This window comes from Scardinius erythrophthalmus, assembly GCF_964197995.2.
Source record: "Scardinius erythrophthalmus genome assembly, chromosome: 8".
NCBI lineage: Eukaryota > Metazoa > Chordata > Actinopteri > Cypriniformes > Leuciscidae > Scardinius > Scardinius erythrophthalmus.
The window spans coordinates 47,434,998-47,457,038 of record NC_138228.1 but is presented as its reverse complement, the minus strand read 5'-3'; the positions used below and the strand labels follow the sequence as shown (position 1 = coordinate 47,457,038).

At 41.5% G+C, this 22,041-nt stretch overlaps 1 protein-coding gene across 1 annotated transcript; it reads left to right on the top strand.

Moving 5' to 3' along the window:
- The first annotated feature begins 592 nt into the window (after positions 1–592).
- On the top strand, positions 593–18,179 carry loxl1 (lysyl oxidase-like 1). The gene is made up of 7 exons (XM_081371999.1): positions 593–1,989; positions 7,823–7,931; positions 8,215–8,352; positions 15,967–16,123; positions 16,285–16,380; positions 17,011–17,126; positions 17,477–18,179. Exons 1-7 carry the CDS (start codon positions 966–968, stop codon positions 17,481–17,483), a joined length of 1,647 nt encoding a protein of 548 aa, XP_081228125.1. The 5' UTR covers positions 593–965; the 3' UTR covers positions 17,484–18,179.
- The last annotated feature ends 3,862 nt before the right edge of the window (positions 18,180–22,041 follow it).

The window sequence follows — 22,041 nt, the reverse complement described above, 5'->3', positions numbered from 1 at the left end:
TGCAGGCTCCCTCTGCATATTCAAATAAAGCTTGTATAATTATGTTAGGTTCTGCAATGTAAATGATGCATATTTGCCTGCTATCATCTATCTTTGTTTACTGGAAGGTATTTTTCTTTTAAATGGAACTGCTTGTTCCAAATTCTGCTGACTTTTTTTGGCCTCCTCTTAAGTACATAACTTGGATTTCTAAACATCCTGCCGGAATTAATGTCCTCTCATATGCTGTGATGATGATGAGTGTTAAAAAATTATGTTTGGAAAAACATGAGACAAAGGCAGAGCTCTCCTAGCACCTGGGTGGGTGAACCTAGGCCACGCACCAGACATCCCTGCTTGTTCAGAGGGATCAAAGCAAGTCAACACAGGCACACTAGATATTCAAGTGCCTTCACAGATGGTGATGTTGACTCTGGAAGCCTGTGCAAAGACCTGGCTTTGCTGTAGTTTAGGAAACAGCTCTAGCACTAGGGCCATGTGGGATCTCACTTCAAGAAAAGAAAAAAAGAACATGTTAGATTGAGTGAGCGAGGGAGAGGGAACGGGAGAGAGGGAGGGGGAGATCAGAACATTTTTTTTCTTTTTTCACAGACCATTGTAAGCAGTCAGAGAGGCAAATAGTGAAGTGCAGAGGCGAGCAACAGGCAATCGTCTCCAGAGAGAGCCTGAGAGCAATGCTCAGTCCACTGACAACAACTCAACATCCGGACCGCAAGGAAGAGGGAGGTTTTTCATTCTTTACCCTGCCCTGGGGCATCAGAAATCATCTGCCTTCCTCACAGCTATGCTTGCACCACATACTGAACCAAGGACAAAGTTTCTTCCCTGCATGTAGTCTGATTTGCTCATGGACACTATAAGTCCTCTATGCCTTACCATCTTTAACCTGCTGGATCAAGGGATTCAATTCGGAGTTTCACTGTCCACTCTTTTCTGAAGTTGTTTTCCATGCAAGACTTGTCAATATGTTGCCTGTTGTTTTCATGACATGGTGGGTCTGGGTGTTGCTTGGAACCGTAGGGGGACAGTCTCAATCTCAGCATCAGTCTCAGACTGAGGACTCAATCCCCTGGAGACAGACGATTCGATGGGAGAATAATGGACGTGTGTACAGTCTTCTCAACAGTGGGGCTGAATACGTCCCAGCTCGGGCTCAGGAGCGTGATAGGAACCATCGAGTGCTACTAGCGGATGCTCCCAACCGTAGATCACAGGGTGGGAATGTACGGAGACAAGCACCTTCAAGAGGAACCTCGGAGACTGTGAGAGGTCAAGCCAGGCACCCATTTGGATTTGGACAAGTGCCCGACAACTGGCGTCAGGGTGCAACTGGGACAGGTGAAACAAGTCGCTTCCAGTCATCTACCGGCTCTCGTTTTAGACCATCCTCAGGCTCATTCTCGTCCTCCTCCTCATCATCATCCTCTTCTTTTTATCCACAGTATCCATTCCCTCAACAGCCACCTTTTGCTGCTCCTCATGACTCGGTTTCAGACAGGTCATATGAACCTCCCTTCCGCGGAACTGGATACTCTTCGGGCACAAGTGGCGGATTCGGAGGGGGTGGTTACTCTGCCGGCAGTTTTGGAGGGGGTGGCTATAATGGAGGGGGTCCTGCAACTGATGAGAGGTATCGTTACTATTCCTCTTACGGTCAAACCTACCCTGTTGCCCCTGTTGCTCCTGCCCAACCTGCGCAGCCACAAATCTCTGATGGGTTGGATCACAGATACACGCACAGCCTGTTCAACGAGGACTCTCGAGATAGCGGTAATCCAGCAGTACCGGTCTCTAATGGTGCTTCGAGCAACACAGGCTCATCATTCCAGCCTGCAGTGCAAAGCCCCCAATATGAACAATTTCCACCCTTTGGAAGGCCTCAGCCACAGCCTCCGTTTATACAACCAGCTCCTCGCAACCCTCTCGTCTCTAACAACGCAGAGAACCCCAACATGAATGCAGGGAGTGTTTATCGTCCTCAGCAAAGAGGTATGATGTATTTCCATGTCTTTCACAGTAAAGAATATCCAGTCTCTTTGCACATCCCAAACAACTGTCAAGTCACCTTCATTTGTATAGTGCTTTTTTCAAAATACAGATTGTTTCAAAGCAGCTTTACAGTGCTAACAGGAAAATAATGCAACAAAGTTTGTTTTGGCTGTACTGCTAGAATAAAATGGTGTCATAGTCCAGCTTAAGTAAGTTCAATGATGATTTATTTTTGTTGTAAAAAAGTCATTAATTTAGTTAATTTATCTATACAGCCGTCTGGAGAAACAAGTGATGTCATCGTCCAGCTCAGTTCAGTTCTCATATAATGGTGTCAATGCAGGAAGATCAGTAATAATGTTGAATATTAATTGTTCCCAACTAAGCAAACCAAAAGCCAAAGGCGACAGTGGCAAGGAACCAAAACTCAGATGACAGAATGGAGAAGAAAAAAAAAAACCTTGGGAGAAACCAGACTCAGTCAGGGGGCCAGTTCTCCTCTGGCCAACAAACAAACAGTATATGATTATGATTCAGGTAGCATTACAGGTCAGAAGTCAGATTGGATCAGAACTTTCAGAATATGTATCCAGTTCCATCTTCATCCAATGTTACTCAATAGTTTACCAGCTCTCCAGAAAGGTTGCTTTTGTATGTTCTGACATAAGGCCCAAGTGTCACTATTGCAGTGAATGGCACTGTACTTAATGTTTCACTTCTCAAACAAGGCTGCAGTTCATTTACTAGGCTGCTATGCTACGTAAAGTTAATCACAGAGGAACTACAGTTGGTACTTAAGCTCTTGCACCGTGGGAGATTTGGGGAAATGGATGCACGTGAGGAGCTCGTTTCAGATTTGCTCTCTCTCTCTCTCTCTCTCTCTCTCTCTCTCTCTCTGAAGGAAAGGAAGTGAGAGAAACAGAGAGACATCTAAAAAATGTAGTTCTTCTGCCATCTATTTGTGTTTCCTGGCAGCCGCAAGCCCTATCCACATTTGACAAACGTGTAACCCGAGGGACTCAAACTGTACAAAGTTGATTGGAAAGCTGTTTGCTTACGCAGCTGGTAATGGGCATTACTTATAAGCAGATTGTTTTGTTTGTTTCCTCATAAGCAGTATGTGAAAGTTACTGCATCCTAACGTCACCCCAGCATCATTCGTTTCCATCCCCCCCATTGCCATTGATGTTCCAAGTTCATCTTTGTCTCAGAGCCTGGGTTATTGGAACCAGGTGTTGTGGGATGTGTGCGTGGGTGTATGAGTATGTGGTAGTTGGTGTGTGTGTAGTGCCTATGGATACACATTCTGCACAAAGAGTGCTCATTGTTTGAGGATTTGGTTCTGGTGATGACTGCACTGCGAGGGCTAAGGGTGAATGATCCCAGTATTTGCTTTAGAGGGTGGGGTAAGGGGTAAAGTGGCTTGGTTGTTGTGGGGTGAGTGTGAGGCGGATTTTGGGCTGTTACTATATACGTTTTTGGAGTGGGGAGATGGAAAGTACCCAGCACACATGGGGTCCATTGCTTCAGGAAACAGAAAATATTTTGCTAGCCCCTAAATAAAAGTGTGTGTGTGTGTGTGTGCATATATGTGTGTGAGGAGGTGGGTGTGTGTAAGGCCTCTGGGACATTGCTGGCCACTGCCAAGTGTGAAGGCTCATTTTGTAATGTGAAATGTTCTTTGTCTCTTGCTTGAGTCACTTCATGCACGACTGATCACCTTAGTTTACAAAATCTGGTCATAAGGGAAATGGGTGTAAACTAAATCAACTGGAGGGTACACATGTGGAAAAAAAATTACTCATTACTTGAATGATGCAATTGCAAACAAATAAGGTGAAATCAGTCAGAGCTCCAGCCTGTAGAAACATACACTATCTGTGAATTTGGAAAATTAAAATGGCATCAGTTGGGACACATTTACATGATTGCAGCATAAAACCTCTTTTGGATATTGAGATCTGGCCTGTATCTGACTAGGAGTCATTCAATTATTTTACTTGCAAGCCTAGTCTTCCTGAAACATATGCTGTCATCAGGGAAGTCCCTTTATGTCTCTAATTTGGTAGGGTGGGGTGGGGTAAATATGAAGGAGGATTTTGTATGAAGGTTTGGGTCTTTCTCCCTCATCTCATTTAGAACATTTTGTGTAAAAACCCGAGCATTGTGTGCATTGTAGCTTGCTGTTTATAAGGAATGTTGGTGTAGTGCAGTCTTCCAGAGAACAGAGCTTTGTGGTGAAAAGTGCAGACTGTGTGTAAAATCCTTTGCTGGTGAACCACAATCTTTCACACTCACTTTACACTGTTTACAAGAGCTGACCAAGAACGTTTCCTGAGGCCTTTAAGTCTGTCTCAGACCAAGCTGGCAAATCGGATGTGTACACAGAGATGGGGATGGCAAAGCGTTCACTGGAGTAGAAGGGCGGCGCTAATATGCCTGAAATAAGGAGACTGACCAAGGCCATCATGTTTTATAGAGTGAAAGTTGCTCCATACTCTAAACATGCCAGCGGCAGAAGTGAGATTGGGTCTGCACTCAACATTTCTTTGAAGAAATCTGATGGGCCACTGGCAAAAAATGCTGGTTCTGCAGCTAAATGAACATCTAAGTCTTGTTGGTGAAGGTGATTAAGGAGCCTGACAGAATCATATGCTTGAGTCCATCAGTGCTGCTCTTCTCAACAGGGTTCTTTTCTCTTTAATCCATGCAAAAAGCAGGAAAGCAGATATGCTGTCACCTTCCCTTTGAAGAAATATTAATGTCTACATAAGGACTTGGACTGCACTGTTAATATATTCATAAGATTCTTTCGACATGAAGTGAGCACAGCCAGTTTGCGTTTTAAGTGTTAATAAAGGTGATAAGTAGTTTCTGTACTGGGCCTGTACAGCTTGGCTAAGAGTCTTAAGAACATTAGCTGTCACAGCTAGCTCTGTTTTTCTATTTTTCTGGGGTTTTTTTTAACAGATTTGGTCACAGGCCCAATTTGGATACAGCAGGGAAGTGATCTCATTTTCGTTTGGCTGTCACCGCTCCCTCATCTTTTGTACTCTATCTCTCTCTTCCTCTACGTGCAACACTTTGTTCTTTTTTTCTTATTTGTGCGTGACCTTGAAACCAGATGAGAAACAGTGTTTGATGCATTATACTGTGAGGCTTCAGAATTACCTCATCAAAAACCTCTTCATCTCTTGTGTATTTTTCAAAGGTATGCTTATTTGGATACTGCCATTTTTCAAATATTTTACTTTCTTTTACATTTAAAGGTATGTAACATCAGAACAGCTCAGAACATTAAAGCAGCACATTTGTCCCTAGGACCGTGTGTTATTAAACCTGACATTGCTGGGGGGGGGGGGGGGGGGGAAACAGCTGGTTTCCTAGTTAATGTTGATCTCCAAAGCTGGTTTTAGAAGGGTTTTATTCTCTTTTTGGGTGGCTAAGCAGGTCCGTTGGCTTGTTGTAAAGGGGTTTGGACACATTTCAGGTGGTCACACTGGCCGGTTTGGTGGTTTTGTGACACTTCGGGTGGTCAGAATTGTAGGTACTGTGGTTTTAGAGTGGTTTTGAGGCCTTTTTATGTGTTCATACTTCTCGGGTTGGTGGTTTTATAGTGGTTTTGGGACACTTTGTGTGGTCAGAATAGTCAGTTTGGTGGTTTTAGAGCACTTTTAATGGAGTGTTTCCCGAAGCCAACTATGTTCGCAAGTTCCGTCGTTCTTTTGGGAAACACACCCATGGTTGGATGGTGGTTTTGGATACTTTTTAAGTGGCCACCCTAGTGAAACAACGCATACAGAAATGTACATAAAATACATTTATTTCATACTATACTACAAACCCATTAACATATATACTGACATATCGCTTGAGACTTACTGATATAAATGTTATAATTAAGGATAAACGTCTTTACTGCACATTGCACATTTCCTAATATTAAGCCTAAAATGTGTTTTAATATCTCTATTAGTAAGGATAGTATGATATCTGTCAGTATTTAAAGGGGAACTATGCATTTTTTTTTAGCTTAATTTACCTTAACTGAACAGCTTAGGAGTCACTGGAATGGTTATATGAATTTTTTCGGGTTGAATGGTGGCTATCTCGCTTCCCTCTAGCGCCTGTGAGCGGAAAAAACATCCTTGCAACTTTGGGCCGGCGGGCACGCTGTCAAATATCTATTGCGAAGCTGTGGGGGGAGCTCTATAGAGAAACCCGCGAGCAAAAAGCGAGAAAACAGCGAAGAAACTGCCAAAGCTGCATAGCGCCGTTTTAAATGCAACATATTTAAAGCTGCAGTCCGTAGCTTTTTTGGGTTAAAAATGATCCAAAATATTTTTTTGAGCAAGTACATAACCAGCCAGTGTTCAAAACTATCTGCTTGCCGTAGCTCGATTCAAAATGGTAAGCTTGTTATAATGTTTTTAATTCCAGTGGTACTGGTGGATTTCCGTGGGAAATTCGAGCATGTCTTTGCGTCATTACGTCACATCTGTACACATAAAGAAGGAGTCTCGGCTAGTAGGCTATGAGTGTGAGGATGTTGGAGGTGGAGATTTATAGCCTTTTCTCACAGCACTTGATATAATTAACCTTATCAATTTGACGGCGGATCCAGAAAGGTTAAACCGACAATCACCAGTGACAACTGGAGATTCACCCATTGTAAAACGCAAAAGACTTCGGACTTCGGAGAAAAAAAGAGACTGCAACCGGGCCCATGTGAAAACAAGGACAAATATCGGAAGGGCATTAAATATAGTCACGCAATGCTGATGTTGTTAACATTAACAATTTGAGAACAAAGTATAATTTGCACGGTTTGACATGATATGATAAGCGATCGTTAGATTTAATCTGCGCGATTTGCTGCAATGCTTTTTACCCTTAGTTGGTCAGAACAAACGTGGATGTTACTTGATCAGACGACATTTTCTGGTGAAAATTCTTATGTTGGTCATATTTCCAAAAAGTAGAATCTGTGATTGCGAATGACAGTATCCACACCACCAACGCGGTGATTGACAGCTGCACATTCTCCTCAAAACATTGGATTCATCCACGCTGTGCCATGCCGAGGCACAACGCACGTAAAATTAATAATTCCGCAAATAACTGCAATTGCAGATTTCGAACAGAGATGGCGACAAAGAGGAAAAACTGCGGACTGCAGCTTTAAAATGTACATTAAGTATACTTATAATAGTTCCACTTTAGCACAATCAAATGTAATTTAGTATATCTTTAGTTAGACCTCAGCACTATTTCCGGATAACTAAATTGCATTAAGTACAAAATTAGTTGTTCCAATTTAGCAACCTTTAAGTATACCAATTTAGTTTACCAACAGTACAAATGCAGGGTATTATTAAGTGCATAAATATGTAAATGTATTGTAGTATACTTGGCATAAAATAAATGTATTTCAAATAAATTTTGGTATATTTATATTTCACTAGGACAAGTTGGTCTGTTTGCTTGTTTTAGAGGGATTTGGACATTTTTCAAGTGGTCAGACTGGGTCGGTTTGGTAGTTTTGGATACTTTTCCAGTGGCCAGACTGGCCGGTTTGGTAGTTTTGGAGTGATTTAGGCACTTGGCATGTGGTTAGACTTGTCTGTTTGCAGGTTTTAGAGGGGTTTGGGTACTTTTCATGCTGAAGACTGGCTGAAAACAAGCTTGACCAGGGCTGGAGACCAGCCTAAACCAGCTTAGACCTGCTTAGGCCAGTTATATACAGTATATATTTTCCTTCAGTGTAATATCAGTATGTGTGCTTCAGCATCTTTTTCTACAATGTAACTCTTATGATGTGTCCTGTTTTTAGGTTTGCCTGACCTGGTTCCTGACCCCAACTATGTCCAAGCCTCCACGTACATTCAGAGAGCCCATATGTACTCCTTACGCTGTGCAGCAGAGGAGAAGTGTTTGGCCAGGTGAGGATTCTCAACTCTTGACTCTCTATACTTCTGTTTATGAAATGGCCATTCAAAGCTGGGCAGGCTGTATTTACACAATAACCCTCCCACACTCATTTACAACTGTTTACACCACATCATCCAGTAATAACCAATGAGAAGGATGTGAGATGACATTTGTGGAGTTCTTCATGCAGAAATATGGGTGGTGTCGCATCATATAAATTCCAGCCTGCTCTCATATATACAACGTTTCATTACTCAGTGCTGCAGAACCTCATTAATGTTTTCCCGTCCTCAGCTCTGCTTACAGTGCTGACGCCACAGACTATAGTGTCAGGGTTCTTCTGCGTTTCCCTCAGAGAGTGAAGAACCAAGGGACGGCTGATTTCATGCCCAACAGACCTCGCCACACCTGGGAGTGGCACAGCTGTCACCAGTAAGTTCAGATCCAACAGTCTCCTGCTTTACCTTTATATCTGTGCATGTGAAGACCCAACAAAAGATCATAAAAACTTGCCGTTTTCAGATGTTTCGGTGTGGATGAGAAACTTGGAGAGCGTTTTGAAACGAAGACACAGTTTTAAAATGTATTCGGATTAATGTAGTTAGTGAGCACAACAGTTTACATTTGCACTAACCATAAAGCCACGATTCTTAAAGGATCTGTTCACTTCAGAATTCAAATTTCCTGATAATTTACTCTTCCCGCACATCATCCTAAGATATTCATGTCTTTCTTTCTTCAGTCGAAAAGAAATTAAGGTTTTTGAGGAAAACATTCCAGGATTTTTCTCCATATAGTGACTTCAATGGGGTCCAACAAGGTGAATTAAATCCTTTAATTCACCATTAAAGCTCCCTTGTTGCATCAGACAAGTATAGGAAAGATCAGGATTGTATACACAAACCTTTTTACAAGCCTGCAGCTACAAATCAATACAATTCCAGCCCTAATATGATTAATAGTCCCAGATTGTGGAAGTGAGTTTAAATTCCTTCCATTTAGATTCCATCAGAATCTAAATTCATTTTGGCATCAATTTGTGTATTTTGTCTCACTTGGCAAAGGGCTGTTATCCTCAGAGGGGATTTCCATGTCATTTCATTGTACAATCAGCTGAGCCTTGTGACAAGTGAAAATTAATGTCTGTCAGTACTTGTCAGTACTGTGTTTGTTCGCCTGTAGCTGTTCATTACATCATGTCTACATTTGCAAGTGAGATGGTGAATTGGCAAGAGTTGTTCTTTTGCTTCATGTTAAACTCGGATGCTCAGCTTTGCTGCATCGCTGGACACGGTCACATCACATCATCTCTGACAGCTGTCACTCATATCAGCTCGAACTGCAAACTGAGAAAACTGCCCAATAATAGAGAATGATTCAAATAATTTCTGAAGGATCATGTGACACTGAAGACTGGAGTAATGATGCGGAAAATTCAGCTTTGATCACAGGAATAAATGATATCTTACAATATATTAACATAGAAGACGTCTCGGTTACATATGTAACCCTCGTTCCTTGAAGGAGGGAACGGAGACATAGTCGGACGTACCGTACTGATTGGGATCACGCCTAAAACACCACTAGTGCTGCCACCTTCTAGTGCCTAGACAAAAGCCTTCTGATCCCCCACATTATTGAGGTGGAGATAGGACAGGGCTTAGGCCAGGGAAGTCACTGCTGTTCCGCAAGACTCACTCAGTTAGACTTGGATAACACTGGAAAAGCGTACCCTTTCGATGGAAGGAAGGACGCTACGGAAGCCACATCCAGCCCGCAGGGAGGTAACATGTGGAGGATACACATATGGACTGGGCGAATTACCGGGCCGTACAACATATGGAATGTCACTGAGGTGGCTCCAGCCTATAATAGGGGAGAGACTCAGTGACGGCAGAGAAAGCTCTACCAAGGGAAAGACACAGGCTTGCCTCAGGGACCCGTACCGTGGAGAATACACATAAGGGATCGCCGTAGGGAGCACAACATGGACCCAGCCTAGCACAAGTTCCACCAGTGCATACGAGTGGTAGGCCTAGCATCGGATGCTCCGCCACGTCCAATGCCGAAGGGGTGTGGAGGAGCTCAACAGAGTTTGGCTACAGGGGAACTAAACTAGAGCAAAATGGCGCACGTGTCCAGTCTATAGGAGGGGAATGGCACAGCAAACAGACACATAGAGCAGGACTTACGGTGTTAACTGGCTTCTATGTGAAGAGAGCACACAGGAAGCAACCTGCTCGACACGTAGGCTATAGAATCTAGCGAACGTGTTAGGTGTCGCCCAGCCCACAACTCTACAAACATCTGTTAACGAGACACCCTGCGCCAACGCCCAGGAAGCGGCTACACTCCGAGTGGAGTGAACTCGCAGTTCCAGGGGACAAGGTGCATCTTGGGACTCATACGCCAAGATGATGGCATCCACTATCCAGTGGGCCAACCTCTGCTTGGAGACAGCCTTTCCCTTCTGCTGGCCTCCGTAACAGACGAAGAGCTGATCTGAGGTCCTGAGGCTTTGCATTCTGTCCACATATAACCACAAGGAGCGGACGGGGCAGAGAAAAGTCAGGGCTGGGTCTGCCTCCTCCGGGGGTAGCGCTTGCAGGTTCACCACCTGGTCCCGAAAGGGAGATGTAGGAACCTTGGGCACATATCCAGGCCGGGGTCTCAGGATAACGTGAGTATCCTGAGATAGGACTTTTTAACTCAGCTGTCTGCAGTACAACATATGGAATGTCACTGAGGTGGCTCCAGCCTATAACAGAGGAGCGACTCAACCGTCAGCGATGACAGAGAAAGCTCTGCCAAGGGAAAAACACAGGCTTGCCTCAGGGACAGAAGCTTGTGAAGGGCCCGATTCAAGACTCACAGGTCCAAGATTGGCCATAACCCACCACCTTTCTTGGGTACATGAAGTAGAACTTGGGCGGGCGCCGGGCGAACTGAATCGTGTAGCCGAGTCTGATGGTACGGAGGAGCCAGCTGGACCGGTTGGGAAGCACTCTCCAGGCTTCCACAAACCGGGCCAGTGGGACCAGAGGCACCACAGACAGGGTGGGACAGGGAGGTGGAGGACAGGGACCTGGCTCGGAAGGCCCGGAGGTGGCCCGAAGCGAGGTCTGAGAGTGCGATGCAACACTTACCTGTCTCCACGGGACAGCAGGGGGTACGGGAGAAGGCGTAGTAGGGTACTCGAACCGTGCCCAGCTGCCGGCTGGCGACACAAGTGGGGACTGATGGGTGCAAGGCTTTACAGGGTCGCACACCACCAGTCTTACCCTCCTGTGCCGGATGGCCTCAGTCTGCGCTTGGGCGGCAGAGAACTGTTGGGCGTAGCTCTCTACTGCGCCGCCAAACAGCCCAACCTGGGAAATTGGGGAGTCCAGGAACCGAACCTTGTCCACATCCGCCATATCAACCAGGCTGAGCCAACGATGGCGCTCCTGGACCACCAGGATGGACATCGCTAGACCGATCGCCGGCCGCAATGCTCGTGCTCTGGAGAGCCGAGTCAGTAGCAGTGCGGAGCATAGCTGACAACTGTGGATCTGGCTCAGGCAACGTTACGCAGTCGTCATCTCCAAAGCTCAGCTCACCATCCGATGCTGCAATCGGCATCCTGTCCTCTGGAGGGACCCTGAATGAAACGTCTGGTCGGTCCATTACAGAGGGACCAGCGTGCTCAACAGGGGACTCCACTGGCTGCGGTGTGATGGAGGAGTGAGGAATGATTCCCCACGGGGAATGATTACCGGGCGTAAACATCACTTTCCTCTGATCACCCACATCCCACACAGCACCTCAGGGTGGGGCGTGGTAATGGGGACTCCACCTTCGCGGACGAAGGCGAGTCTCAATCTCAACACCAAGACAGTCATATTCCTGCAATGGGAACATGAGCCATCCACAAAAGCTGCTTCAGCGTGCTGTAAGCCCAAACATGATGCAACGCACGGGTGGAATGACATCTTGAAAAAGATGCAAACGCACCCTTGTTGCTCTTTCAGGAAATGAAAAACTCTCACAAGTGCCGGAGCACAGAGGGGAATGATCAGGGTGATCATTGATCAGCAACACTGACAGGGATGGTGCAGCCTGTACCAGTGAAGCACTCACTCTCTTCGCCCTCAACCGGCCGTCAGACAAACAAACACAAACAGAAATGTGATGCTGTTAAAACAGCATTTGAGAGCTCAGAAAGCTCGCGACCACCGCTGGACTCGCGCTGTAGAACCACCAACACAGGGGGAGACTTCCTGAAGAAGCACCGACACACTCGCTATATGTTATATTAAGATAACAACACTCTTCAGAGACATCGACATGAAGACCGATCGGCTCCGAAGCAAAAGACAAGTTGTGCGTGCATCCGCTTCCATATTTATACCCGCACTGCGAGGCGGAGCGCGATATGCACATCTCGCACGCCAATGTGCATTGGCTCGTTTTTACAATACTCGAAGATGACAGGCTCCCTAAGCGTGATCTCAATCAGTACAGTGCGTCTGACTACGTCGAACATGACCGAACTGAAAGGGAACAGTTATTTTGAAATTGTGTTAATATTTCACAATATTACTGCATCTTTGATCTAATAAATGCAGCCTTGGTGAACATGAGAGAGAAAAATCTTACTGAAAGCAGACATTCAAATTATATTTATATTCATTTTCACAGAAAATATTGACGCATGTCATTAATTGAAATTACATTTTAAAAAATGAAATAATGTTAATTAGCACATCATGTAATTGATACAATTACATATTTAACCGATTGACAGCCTTTACAAATTAAACTGGAAGTGAAATATAGCACGGTTTAATTCTGCATTAAATACAAACGAGTGAAGATGAAAGTTTAGTTGGTCGACTCTCACAATGGAAGAAATCCTGTGTTTGAATGTCAGATAATTAGCGGAGATGCATATGGTTGTATTTTGTTTTGCTATTGAACTGACATAAACTTGACTTCTGTTGTACATTACTATCAACATTCACTTTTGGCTTGGGATCAGTCTGAGCGCTCACTTCTGTCAAGATGCTAGCAGTCAGTTTTGCTCATAAACAGATTATTAATGTAACCTGAAAATGTCAGCACATGAAGCATTCAGCACTTTAACTCATTTCTAATGCAATTAAACAGCTAAGCTATGTGATGACGTATTTCATGCAACCTAAATTTGATATCATGTGTACAATCACCTGACTCTCTTTGACAAAAAAGAAATAAAATATTTCAGAAGAACTGTAGAGAGACGTTTGGCAATGAGCAGAAGGTAATCTATAATTGCTTGCACTTCTCTGCTTTGACATGTTTGATATTTTGTAGAGATTAACAGTGTTTATGTATTAATAGCTGAAATGAAAACTGCATAGCAGGTGAAAATGCCATCAGAAGGAGTTTTCCAGTGTTTATTACTCTCTACATCCACAAAGACGACAGCCAGACGAAGTGTAGACCGTCAGATTTGATTGAGTCACAGGGTGGGACTGACTTTGACCCTTCATCTCTGTGAAGAAAAACATATATTTACTATATGTAACCAGAACCCAGCTTGTCATTTCGCATCCTGCTCCGTTTATTTATTTAGTGTGGTTTCATAAATCAGTAAATCAAGCAAATAAAAAGTCGACTTCACTTTTATCAACTAGCTCTCATTAGAGTATTAGTAGACTGTTCAGGATCAGGTTAGTAGAGTAAGTTGACATGTAATTGCAAAGTTACTTATTGTCAGTAGAATGTCTAAAGTGAAGCATCAAAATAAAGTGTTACCAAAATATGTATTGATTTTTTTTTTTTTTTTTTTTTTGTAAAAATGCAGAACGTTTTCTGTGATGAGTAGGTTTAGGGGTCGGGTTAGTTTACGGGGAGAGAACACACAGTTTGTACAAATATAATGCATAAACATCATTATTTATGTCTATGCAAAGTCCCCATAAAACATGGAAACCCAACATGTGTGTGGGTGCGTGTGTCTGATATGTACAGTAGGTGTATGTGTGAGTGTATAAGTTCATGTGTGTGTTGCGTGTGAGTGTGTGTATGTGTGTGTGTGTGTGTTGCGTGTGGTGTGTGTGTGTGTGTGTGTGTGTGTGTGTGTGTGTGTGTGTGTGTGTGTGTGTGTGTGTGTGTGTGTGCTCGCTCTGTCATCCATATGTAGTTTGCTCAGGGATTTTGGCTACAGGCCCCTGAAATATCTGTCATCCCCTCATCAAAAAATATTTAATATGTTTGGCACTAACAACATGGCTTATGGGAAATATCGTATCCCTGTGGAAAATATGAACTCTGTCAGAGGAAAGTACCTGTGTTTTCCGTGCCGCAGTCCTTCAGGTATTACCACAGCTTTCCAAGAAAAGAAACCGCGGTATGACATGTACAGTCCGGTTCTGTTCAGTCGGGAAGCACCTGCTCAAATATTAATGCCTTTTCAAAGACTTTACCAGAAAGAAAGAAAATAATTAAGTGTAAATCCTAGAGTATTGGGAAACACTTTATTTTACAGTGTCACTTGTTACACGTTACATGTACTTACTGTATAATAACAGTATATTATGCATAATATGCAACTAAATCTAAACCAAACCCTATCCTAACCCTATAGTTAGTACATATTGTTAATTAAAATTACTCAGTACTTTAATGTATAGTTATACTGTAAAAAGGACACCTTCAAGTATAGTGTAATTCAAATATAAATTGTATTTATTTATTTATTTTAATGTATATTAGGGAAGTGAAACATTGAAAAGTGTCTGAAGTTTTGAAAACATGAAGAAAAATATCTTCAATGCACTTACAAAAGTTTCACCAAACGTTGTAGCAAGGTTTTATTTATTTTCTTTGGTGTACAGTATATCAAAATACCTTTGCCATCTGACTGTATGATGATATCAGGGTCATTATAATTAACTAAAACTAAAACCATTAAAAACAAAACTTACTTAAACCTAAATAGTTACACTTTATTTACTATTTATTTAGTTATTATTACCCAATTATTGTAATAACTATAATAGTATACTGAACAAAATTATAAACGCAACACTTTTGTTTTTGCCCCCATTTTTCATGAGCTGAACTCAAAGATCTAAGACTTTTTCTGTGTACACAAAAGGCCTTTCTCTCTCAAATATTGTTCACAAATCTGTCTAAATCTGTGTTAGTGAGCACTTCTCCTTTGCCGAGATAATCCATCCACCTCACAGGTGTGGCATATCCAGATGCTGATTAGACAGCATGATTATTGCACAGGTGTGCCTTAGGCTGTCCAAAATAAAAGGCCACTCTAAAATGTGCAGTTTTACTGTATTGGGGGGTAAAAATACCCCAATGCAGAAAAAAAATACCGCAACCTTTCTGTCTCTCTCTTGAAACCAACACAGAAGTGACTTAAACTGCAATTCATCGACTGGTCACTAGAGAACAGCTCCAAAAGAGAGTCAATCCCGTAGACCCTCGTTAACTTTACAGCAGAAAAAAAATGTGTTTACAGCCTGGTGCAAAAAGAGGTTTTGGTCTTTATAGCTAATTTTGCCCTTTATGACAACTGTGAGGGGGATGATTAATAACTCATCTGTTTACATAAGACATAAATTTCTGCATGATTAAGGGCGTGGCCACTTGAATGACAGGTGGATTTCCGCTGATGTCAATACTAGCCATTTGTCTGCTGTCTGTTAGCGTCACGTCACCTCAGCTAATCCCCCTCTTTGCCTAAATTTGTTTGTCCGGGAATGACGCTGCCAAGATGGCGACGGCCGGCTCCGCCCACTTTGGGATTCATAATTGCTCTTCAGAAACATACAGGTGACATTACGGACACTACGTCCATATTTTTTTTACAGTCTATGGTTCTGACCCCCCTGACCCCCCCGCGATTTCCGCCTATGGATGGTCCTTCTGTTCTTTAAACCCAGGGTTCAGTCTCTCTCTCTCTCTCTCTCTCTCTCTCTCTCTCTCTCTCTCTCTCTCTCTCTCTCTCTCTCTCTCTCTCTCTCTCTCTATCTCTATCTCTCTCTCTCTCTCTCTCTCTTTCAGGCATTACCACAGCATGGATGAGTTCAGTCACTACGACCTGTTAGAGGTGAGCTCTGGCCGGAAGGTGGCCGAGGGACACAAGGCCAGTTTCTGTCTGGAGGACACGACCTGTGACTTCGGCCATCTGAAACGTTTCGCTTGTACTTCACACACACAGGTACGGTACAGCGTAGTTTCTGTTTCTGAGCGTAGTTTCCCATTCTCTTGAAATGGCGTCAAATAAATATTTACATTTAAATGTTAGTGCATAGTAATTAAAGACACTTAATATCAAGCGGGACTTTGTTGTTTGATTAAAGGAAGTGTGTAATTCCCCAGGGTTTGAGTCCAGGCTGCTACGACACATACAATGCAGATATTGATTGCCAATGGATTGACATCACTGATGTTCAGCCAGGAAACTATATACTCAAGGTAACATTCTCAAACATTTACACTCCGTCTCCCGTTTCACACTGAGCTCTTGCAAAGACATTTTCATAACCTTCAAAGAGAGAATATATTGTATCTAACACATGCAAACTGTAAAATATGACACGCTGTCTCGCTAAAAGTGTAAGTCTTTTGATGTGCGCAGCTGCATCAGGATTGTCATCCAACTCTTCTGTATGATATTGAGTATGAGTTCGGTATGTGTACACTGTGTGCTCATAAATAACACAGATTCAGACATGCTCCACTGTCTCTTCAAGCAGTTTGACCTTCAGCAAAACAACACATCAGCTGAAGTGCAATGATGTTTAGCCTTCTGCTCTGGGGCTCAATTGTGAAGTGATTTCGTAGCAATGGAGGATTGAACGAGAAGCTTGATTTCCCTGCAGAAAGTGGAGGAATTAAAAAAAAAAAAAATCAATGAGTTGTTATAGTTAACTCAAAATAAACCATAAAAAAAAAAAAAAAACTTTGCCACTTGAAATGAAATCAAATTTAACTTGACTAAATTAAAATGTTACAAAAAAGCTTATACTATGACCTCCATATGTATAAATTTCATGGGGTGCACTTACTTTTTCACAGCACTGAAGGTCTAAATTCTGTCTCTAGCTCCAGGTTAACCCAAAATACTTGGTGCTTGAGTCTGACTTCACCAACAATGTTGTCCGGTGCAATATCCAATACACGGGCCGCTTTGTGAAAACAACAAACTGCAAAATCTCCCAGTAAGTACAGATCGCTTTTTATAAATCATTGACCAACATCAATCATAAAGGAATGTGTTAACAGATCGATTTGTCCATAATGTGCAGCATAATTTTGGGTTACACTTTATCTTAAGGTGACACGGTTACACATTACTACATGTACTCACTATAGTAATAACAGTAAATTATGCATGATTACAAGTAACTAACCTAAATCAATCCCTAACCCGTAACTCTATAGTAAGTTAATAGTACTTAGTTGAGTAAGTTCAATGTAACTACGGCACCTTCAAATAAGGTATATCATACATGTTTCAATGGCCTTTGAAGTTCAACCGTTTTCATCACTCTTTTTTCTGCTTCTTTAGGTCATGATCTGGATGAATCTCCATGAAAGCGCTGTTCCATTGCAATGTGAATGGCGTCGCTGTGATTGTTTATTGTATTTGTCTTGGTTCTTGTGAACCTGGATTCAGCTCGCGGCGAGAGGAACGAGCACACACACGTCTGTTGTTTTCTTTCCAGACACCCCGTTATCCCTGGCTTTTCATAAAAAAACACACTCGCTGCCCCCAATTAAGTCTAATTCCTTCTCGGTTTTAAAGTGGGTTACAATGCTGGAATGCAAAGTGAGATTATTGAACTGAACCGTAATTTAGATCAGGAAAATCAGCAACTGGAAACAATCCTTCTATTTTCCAAGCCTCTCTCTTTGTCTGTGCCACTTTAGTGAAGGTGCAATACTGAAAACTGTGTATGAGAGAGATCGCCAGCCTGTCAGTCCTCCTCCAGCTAACCAATTAAGTCAAAAGTGGTTTTAGTTTGAACGAAGGCTCTGGAAAATAAATGAAATAAATAAATAAATGGCTTTGGGATTAAAACACTTTGAACAAAAGCCTTGAATCCAAAAGCTGGAAGCAGTTTATCAAGCTGTTTTTACCTTGGAGGCTTATCGTAGTCTTTTACTTAACCTGCTGCAATTTACATTAAATTAGCTTGTAATGTTGCCTTGTATGTCAGTCCACTGATTGTTATCATGCAAACTATGCTATACTTGCAAAGTCCCGCTACAAGAAAAAATAAGCTGTGCCAGTAGGGATAAATGATGTTTAGTGATCAAAGGAATATTCCCGGTTCAATTCAAGAATTAGCAGCATAATGTTGATTACCGGAACAAATCATTTCTAAATCCGGGTTACGGTGAGGCGCTTACAATGGAAGGTAGTGTAACAAGACCTTCCCCCGGCTTCCTAGGTTGTACACTGATTTTTATGTGAAGGACTCGGGATGTTTTTGCTGGGAAAATCAAAAGGACGTGATGTTTACACTCGCTCCCGAGAGCATCTCTTCTGTTCAGTGAACGGATGCTTATACTGTACAATGTTCAGGAAAATGCCGAAAGATCCCTTTCATGTCAATGTGTCATGCAAAGAAAAGAGATTCATTCAAACTATTCTCACAGAGCCAGATCTATATTGTCTACAGTCTCAAATTTATAGTCAAACTATCATAACAATGTGGTTTTAATGTCGACATGATGCCGGTGAATCTCAGATCTGATGCAAACACATCATTATGAACAGCTGTTTTCTCACTGCTGTCATTTTTGTTTTCTGTTTAGTTTGTTATTGAGAGGAAAGTGCAGCACATATTTACATATTCATCTAAGCGTGGCTCGCAGCAGTGGACAGCGCCGGGATAAAAAAAGTCAAAAAACTTTTTTTTTACTTCTAAGTGAAGAATGAACAAGAACTTTGCAGTGAGTGTATCAGAGTATTGAATCACGTTCAGTCTCTTGAGCGTCACGTGTTCACACGTACAAGAATGAAGTGCTGCTGCTGTGCACTGAACGGCCACCGGTGGCGCTAATAACAAGGGCTTCTGAATTATACATATGGCCCATTTAAGTCATTTTGCTTCTCAAGTAAATGAATCTTGATTTAGCAATTTTTAGATATTAGTAGAGAAAAGCAAAAATACTGAGAGTCATTGCAGTGAACAACACACACTGTTCATGTCTTGTGGCTGAACTATTGAAACAGTGAGAATTTTCCCATTCACTTCCATTAAGTGCCTCACTGTATTGCTTTTTTAATTATAAAGGAGGGACACGTCAAAAAATATATATATATATATATATATTTTTTTTTTTTTTTTTTTGTGGTAATCAACAATATTTAAATGTATGCATTTACATTCCCTGTAAATGCATAAATCCCCAAAAAAGTTAGAAACTTAAAAAAGTTTTTCAAACCCATGACCTTGGCGTAGCTGGCGCCACGATCTCCTGTTTGAGCTACAGGAACATAACATCGTATTGTCTTGCACAGAACCCAGTAATATTCCTTAAGTTGCAAGTTTGCAAACCTTTCATTGTGAGATTTACTTGTGCCGTGTTAAAACTGACATCTATAGTTTCTTTAACTGCCAACCAACACCGTATGCTTCATATGATACAGTTAACCCACTCATGCATGCCATTAGCTATAGGTAAGACATGAACTTATTTTATCATATTGTACTCACTGTTCTTATGTACTGTGTACTTGCTGTGTTACACTCCAGGAATTCATATTTCTTTGTATCTGAAATTGAGATTTATGCCTTGATTTGTTAAATCGAACACAGACTTGGATGATACTACTGTTGCAAAGCTAACATTGCATAACTTGATGTTACTGACAATCTTAATACCATCCGTACCTACCTCGGAAAGAGAGACAGTATTTGCAGTTAAAAAGAGCTCATGATTATGCTACACTTGAAGAGCCTTAAATGACAAACATCCATCTGCGTATATGCTATCATCAGCTAATAGATTCGGTTAAATGCATACGAAACTTCTAAGAAGCTTTCTGTGAGGGTCATCGTATATGTTCGATGTGTTTTGATGCATCAAACCCTTCAACCAAAGCTAAATGAATTCCTTTCTGTAGGGAGCAGATCTTTCGTTCACTCGCCTGCTTTCTGAAGACAGTCTGGGAAAAGCGTTTTCCGTTATCAAGATCCAGATCAAATACAGAACAGACTTTGTTTTATCGTATCTCTTTATACCCTGTATAAATGATTATTATAACATTGTTTATAGTGTAGACAGTAAATCTGTGTTCTGGTTTTGTGGTCCAGGACAGGACATCCAGGACATCCGACCACACATCCATCCATCTCTTTGAGCTGTTGTTGTCATTGCTGTGGTTGTCACTTTTGTGGTTTGTGCTCTGAATCATCTGTCTTAGAGTTCATAATGGATCTTCAAATAAAGACTGAAGTGTATACCAGATTTTACTGTAGAAGTAGAAAGTCTTTTTGGGTTCAGACAATCAAAAGTCAATTAAAGTGGTTGGGGAAAAAACACAGTTTCGCCACACACTCATCAGACTGTGGCACAGTTTTAGGGGAAGTTTCCCATCTGTCATCTGTGTTTGTGCAGAACATGTACTGTACTGAACGCCAGCGGTTCTGGTGTACCGAAGCAACGTTTTAATTAAGAATTGGGCCTGAAATAAGAACTCTGTAACCACAGAAGTGGAACAAAGATTCATAAGAGCACATCCACTGCATCTCAGCCTTTGTTTTAAAGCCCCCCTGTGGTGAAAATAAAGCTTTTAATGTTGTTTATGTGTCTATGTGGTGTTTTTAATGTGCTTTAACACAAACCATGTGTAAATTGATAAGTCGACACCATCCATAAAACTGCAGTGAACCAAAGACAGTCTCAAAAACACGCTTTGAAATCGCTGGTGTTTCTGACGTCACAAACTACCTTGTAACCAATCAGATCAATGTGTGATCGTCAACCAGCGGATCTCTGAGCTGAGTGAGTGAGTGGAGGCGGGGCTCATTTGCATATTCATAGAACTGCGCATACTAAATGAGGCAAGGGTGTCGAGTTACATTCAAGCTATTTTAAGGCATGGTAAACGTCATTTTGGTGATCAAGCATGAGTTTTAAGGGATAAAATGACTGACTACAGGGGGACTTTACAGATTAATCTGCACTTGTAGAAATCAGTATGGTTAAATACAGTGCAGGTAACAAGGAATTAAGAATTAAGAACAATTAAGAACGCTTCAAACCTCAAAATACACACACATGCAAACAAGTGAACACAGGGAGTTGTTAAGGGTTTGGCACATGATTGATTTTTCCATCAGAAATTGATAATATATTTTTGGTTTATATCAGCCTGCTTTGTTGTATAATATGAAAACCAATAAACATGTCATTTCTGAGAGAAAAGATAGTGATACCAAAGTTTACAAGAGGGACAGACCAGAACACAATGAGCCTTTGTTAAGCTTTTGGTAAACTGGAGAACGCTAGAATAATTGTATGTGATGCTGGCTGAGCAACAGAAGATCTTTGTTTTATTTGATTTTTTTCACCAGTTGTTACTCTTTTTCAGTTGCAAGTAAATGTTTTATTATAGTTATTTTAGGGTTTAAAGCATTGTGTTGTCATGTCAAGGAAGTTGGATATAACTTTATACAAAAAAAAAAATTAAGTGAATTTTTCGCACAAAAATCATATTTTTACTTTAAGAAAAATGAATATTAATACAAAAAAAGCAATTTATTTGTTTTTTCTTGTTTTCCAGTACAAACATCTAAAACATTCATACAACATACATTGTTCATGTCTTGTGGCTGTACTGTAAAAAAAAAAAAAAATATATATATATATATATATATATATATATATATATATATATTAAATATTGTACATAAGAGGGAATTACAAAATACTAAACTTGGTTCAACTATCTGACAAAAAAAACAACAACAGTTTTTATTTTTTCTATGCAAAAAAATGAAGGTAAGAGGAAAAAATACATAATCAGTAATTCATATTTTGTGTGTTCATAATTTCTTTGTATAACAGACTGATTAAAAATGATGTTGCTACAATTTGGCACGTTTCCTTGCGATATTA

Excerpts from the sequence above, each read along its gene's own strand:
- loxl1 (XM_081371999.1), top strand. The coding sequence starts at position 966 with ATGTTGCCTGTTGTTTTCATGACATGGTGGGTCTGGGTGTTGCTTGGA. Across the intron at positions 7,932-8,214 it reads GAGGAGAAGTGTTTGGCCAG|CTCTGCTTACAGTGCTGACG; the intron begins GTGAGGATTCTC and ends TCCCGTCCTCAG. Across the intron at positions 8,353-15,966 it reads GAGTGGCACAGCTGTCACCA|GCATTACCACAGCATGGATG; the intron begins GTAAGTTCAGAT and ends TCTCTCTTTCAG.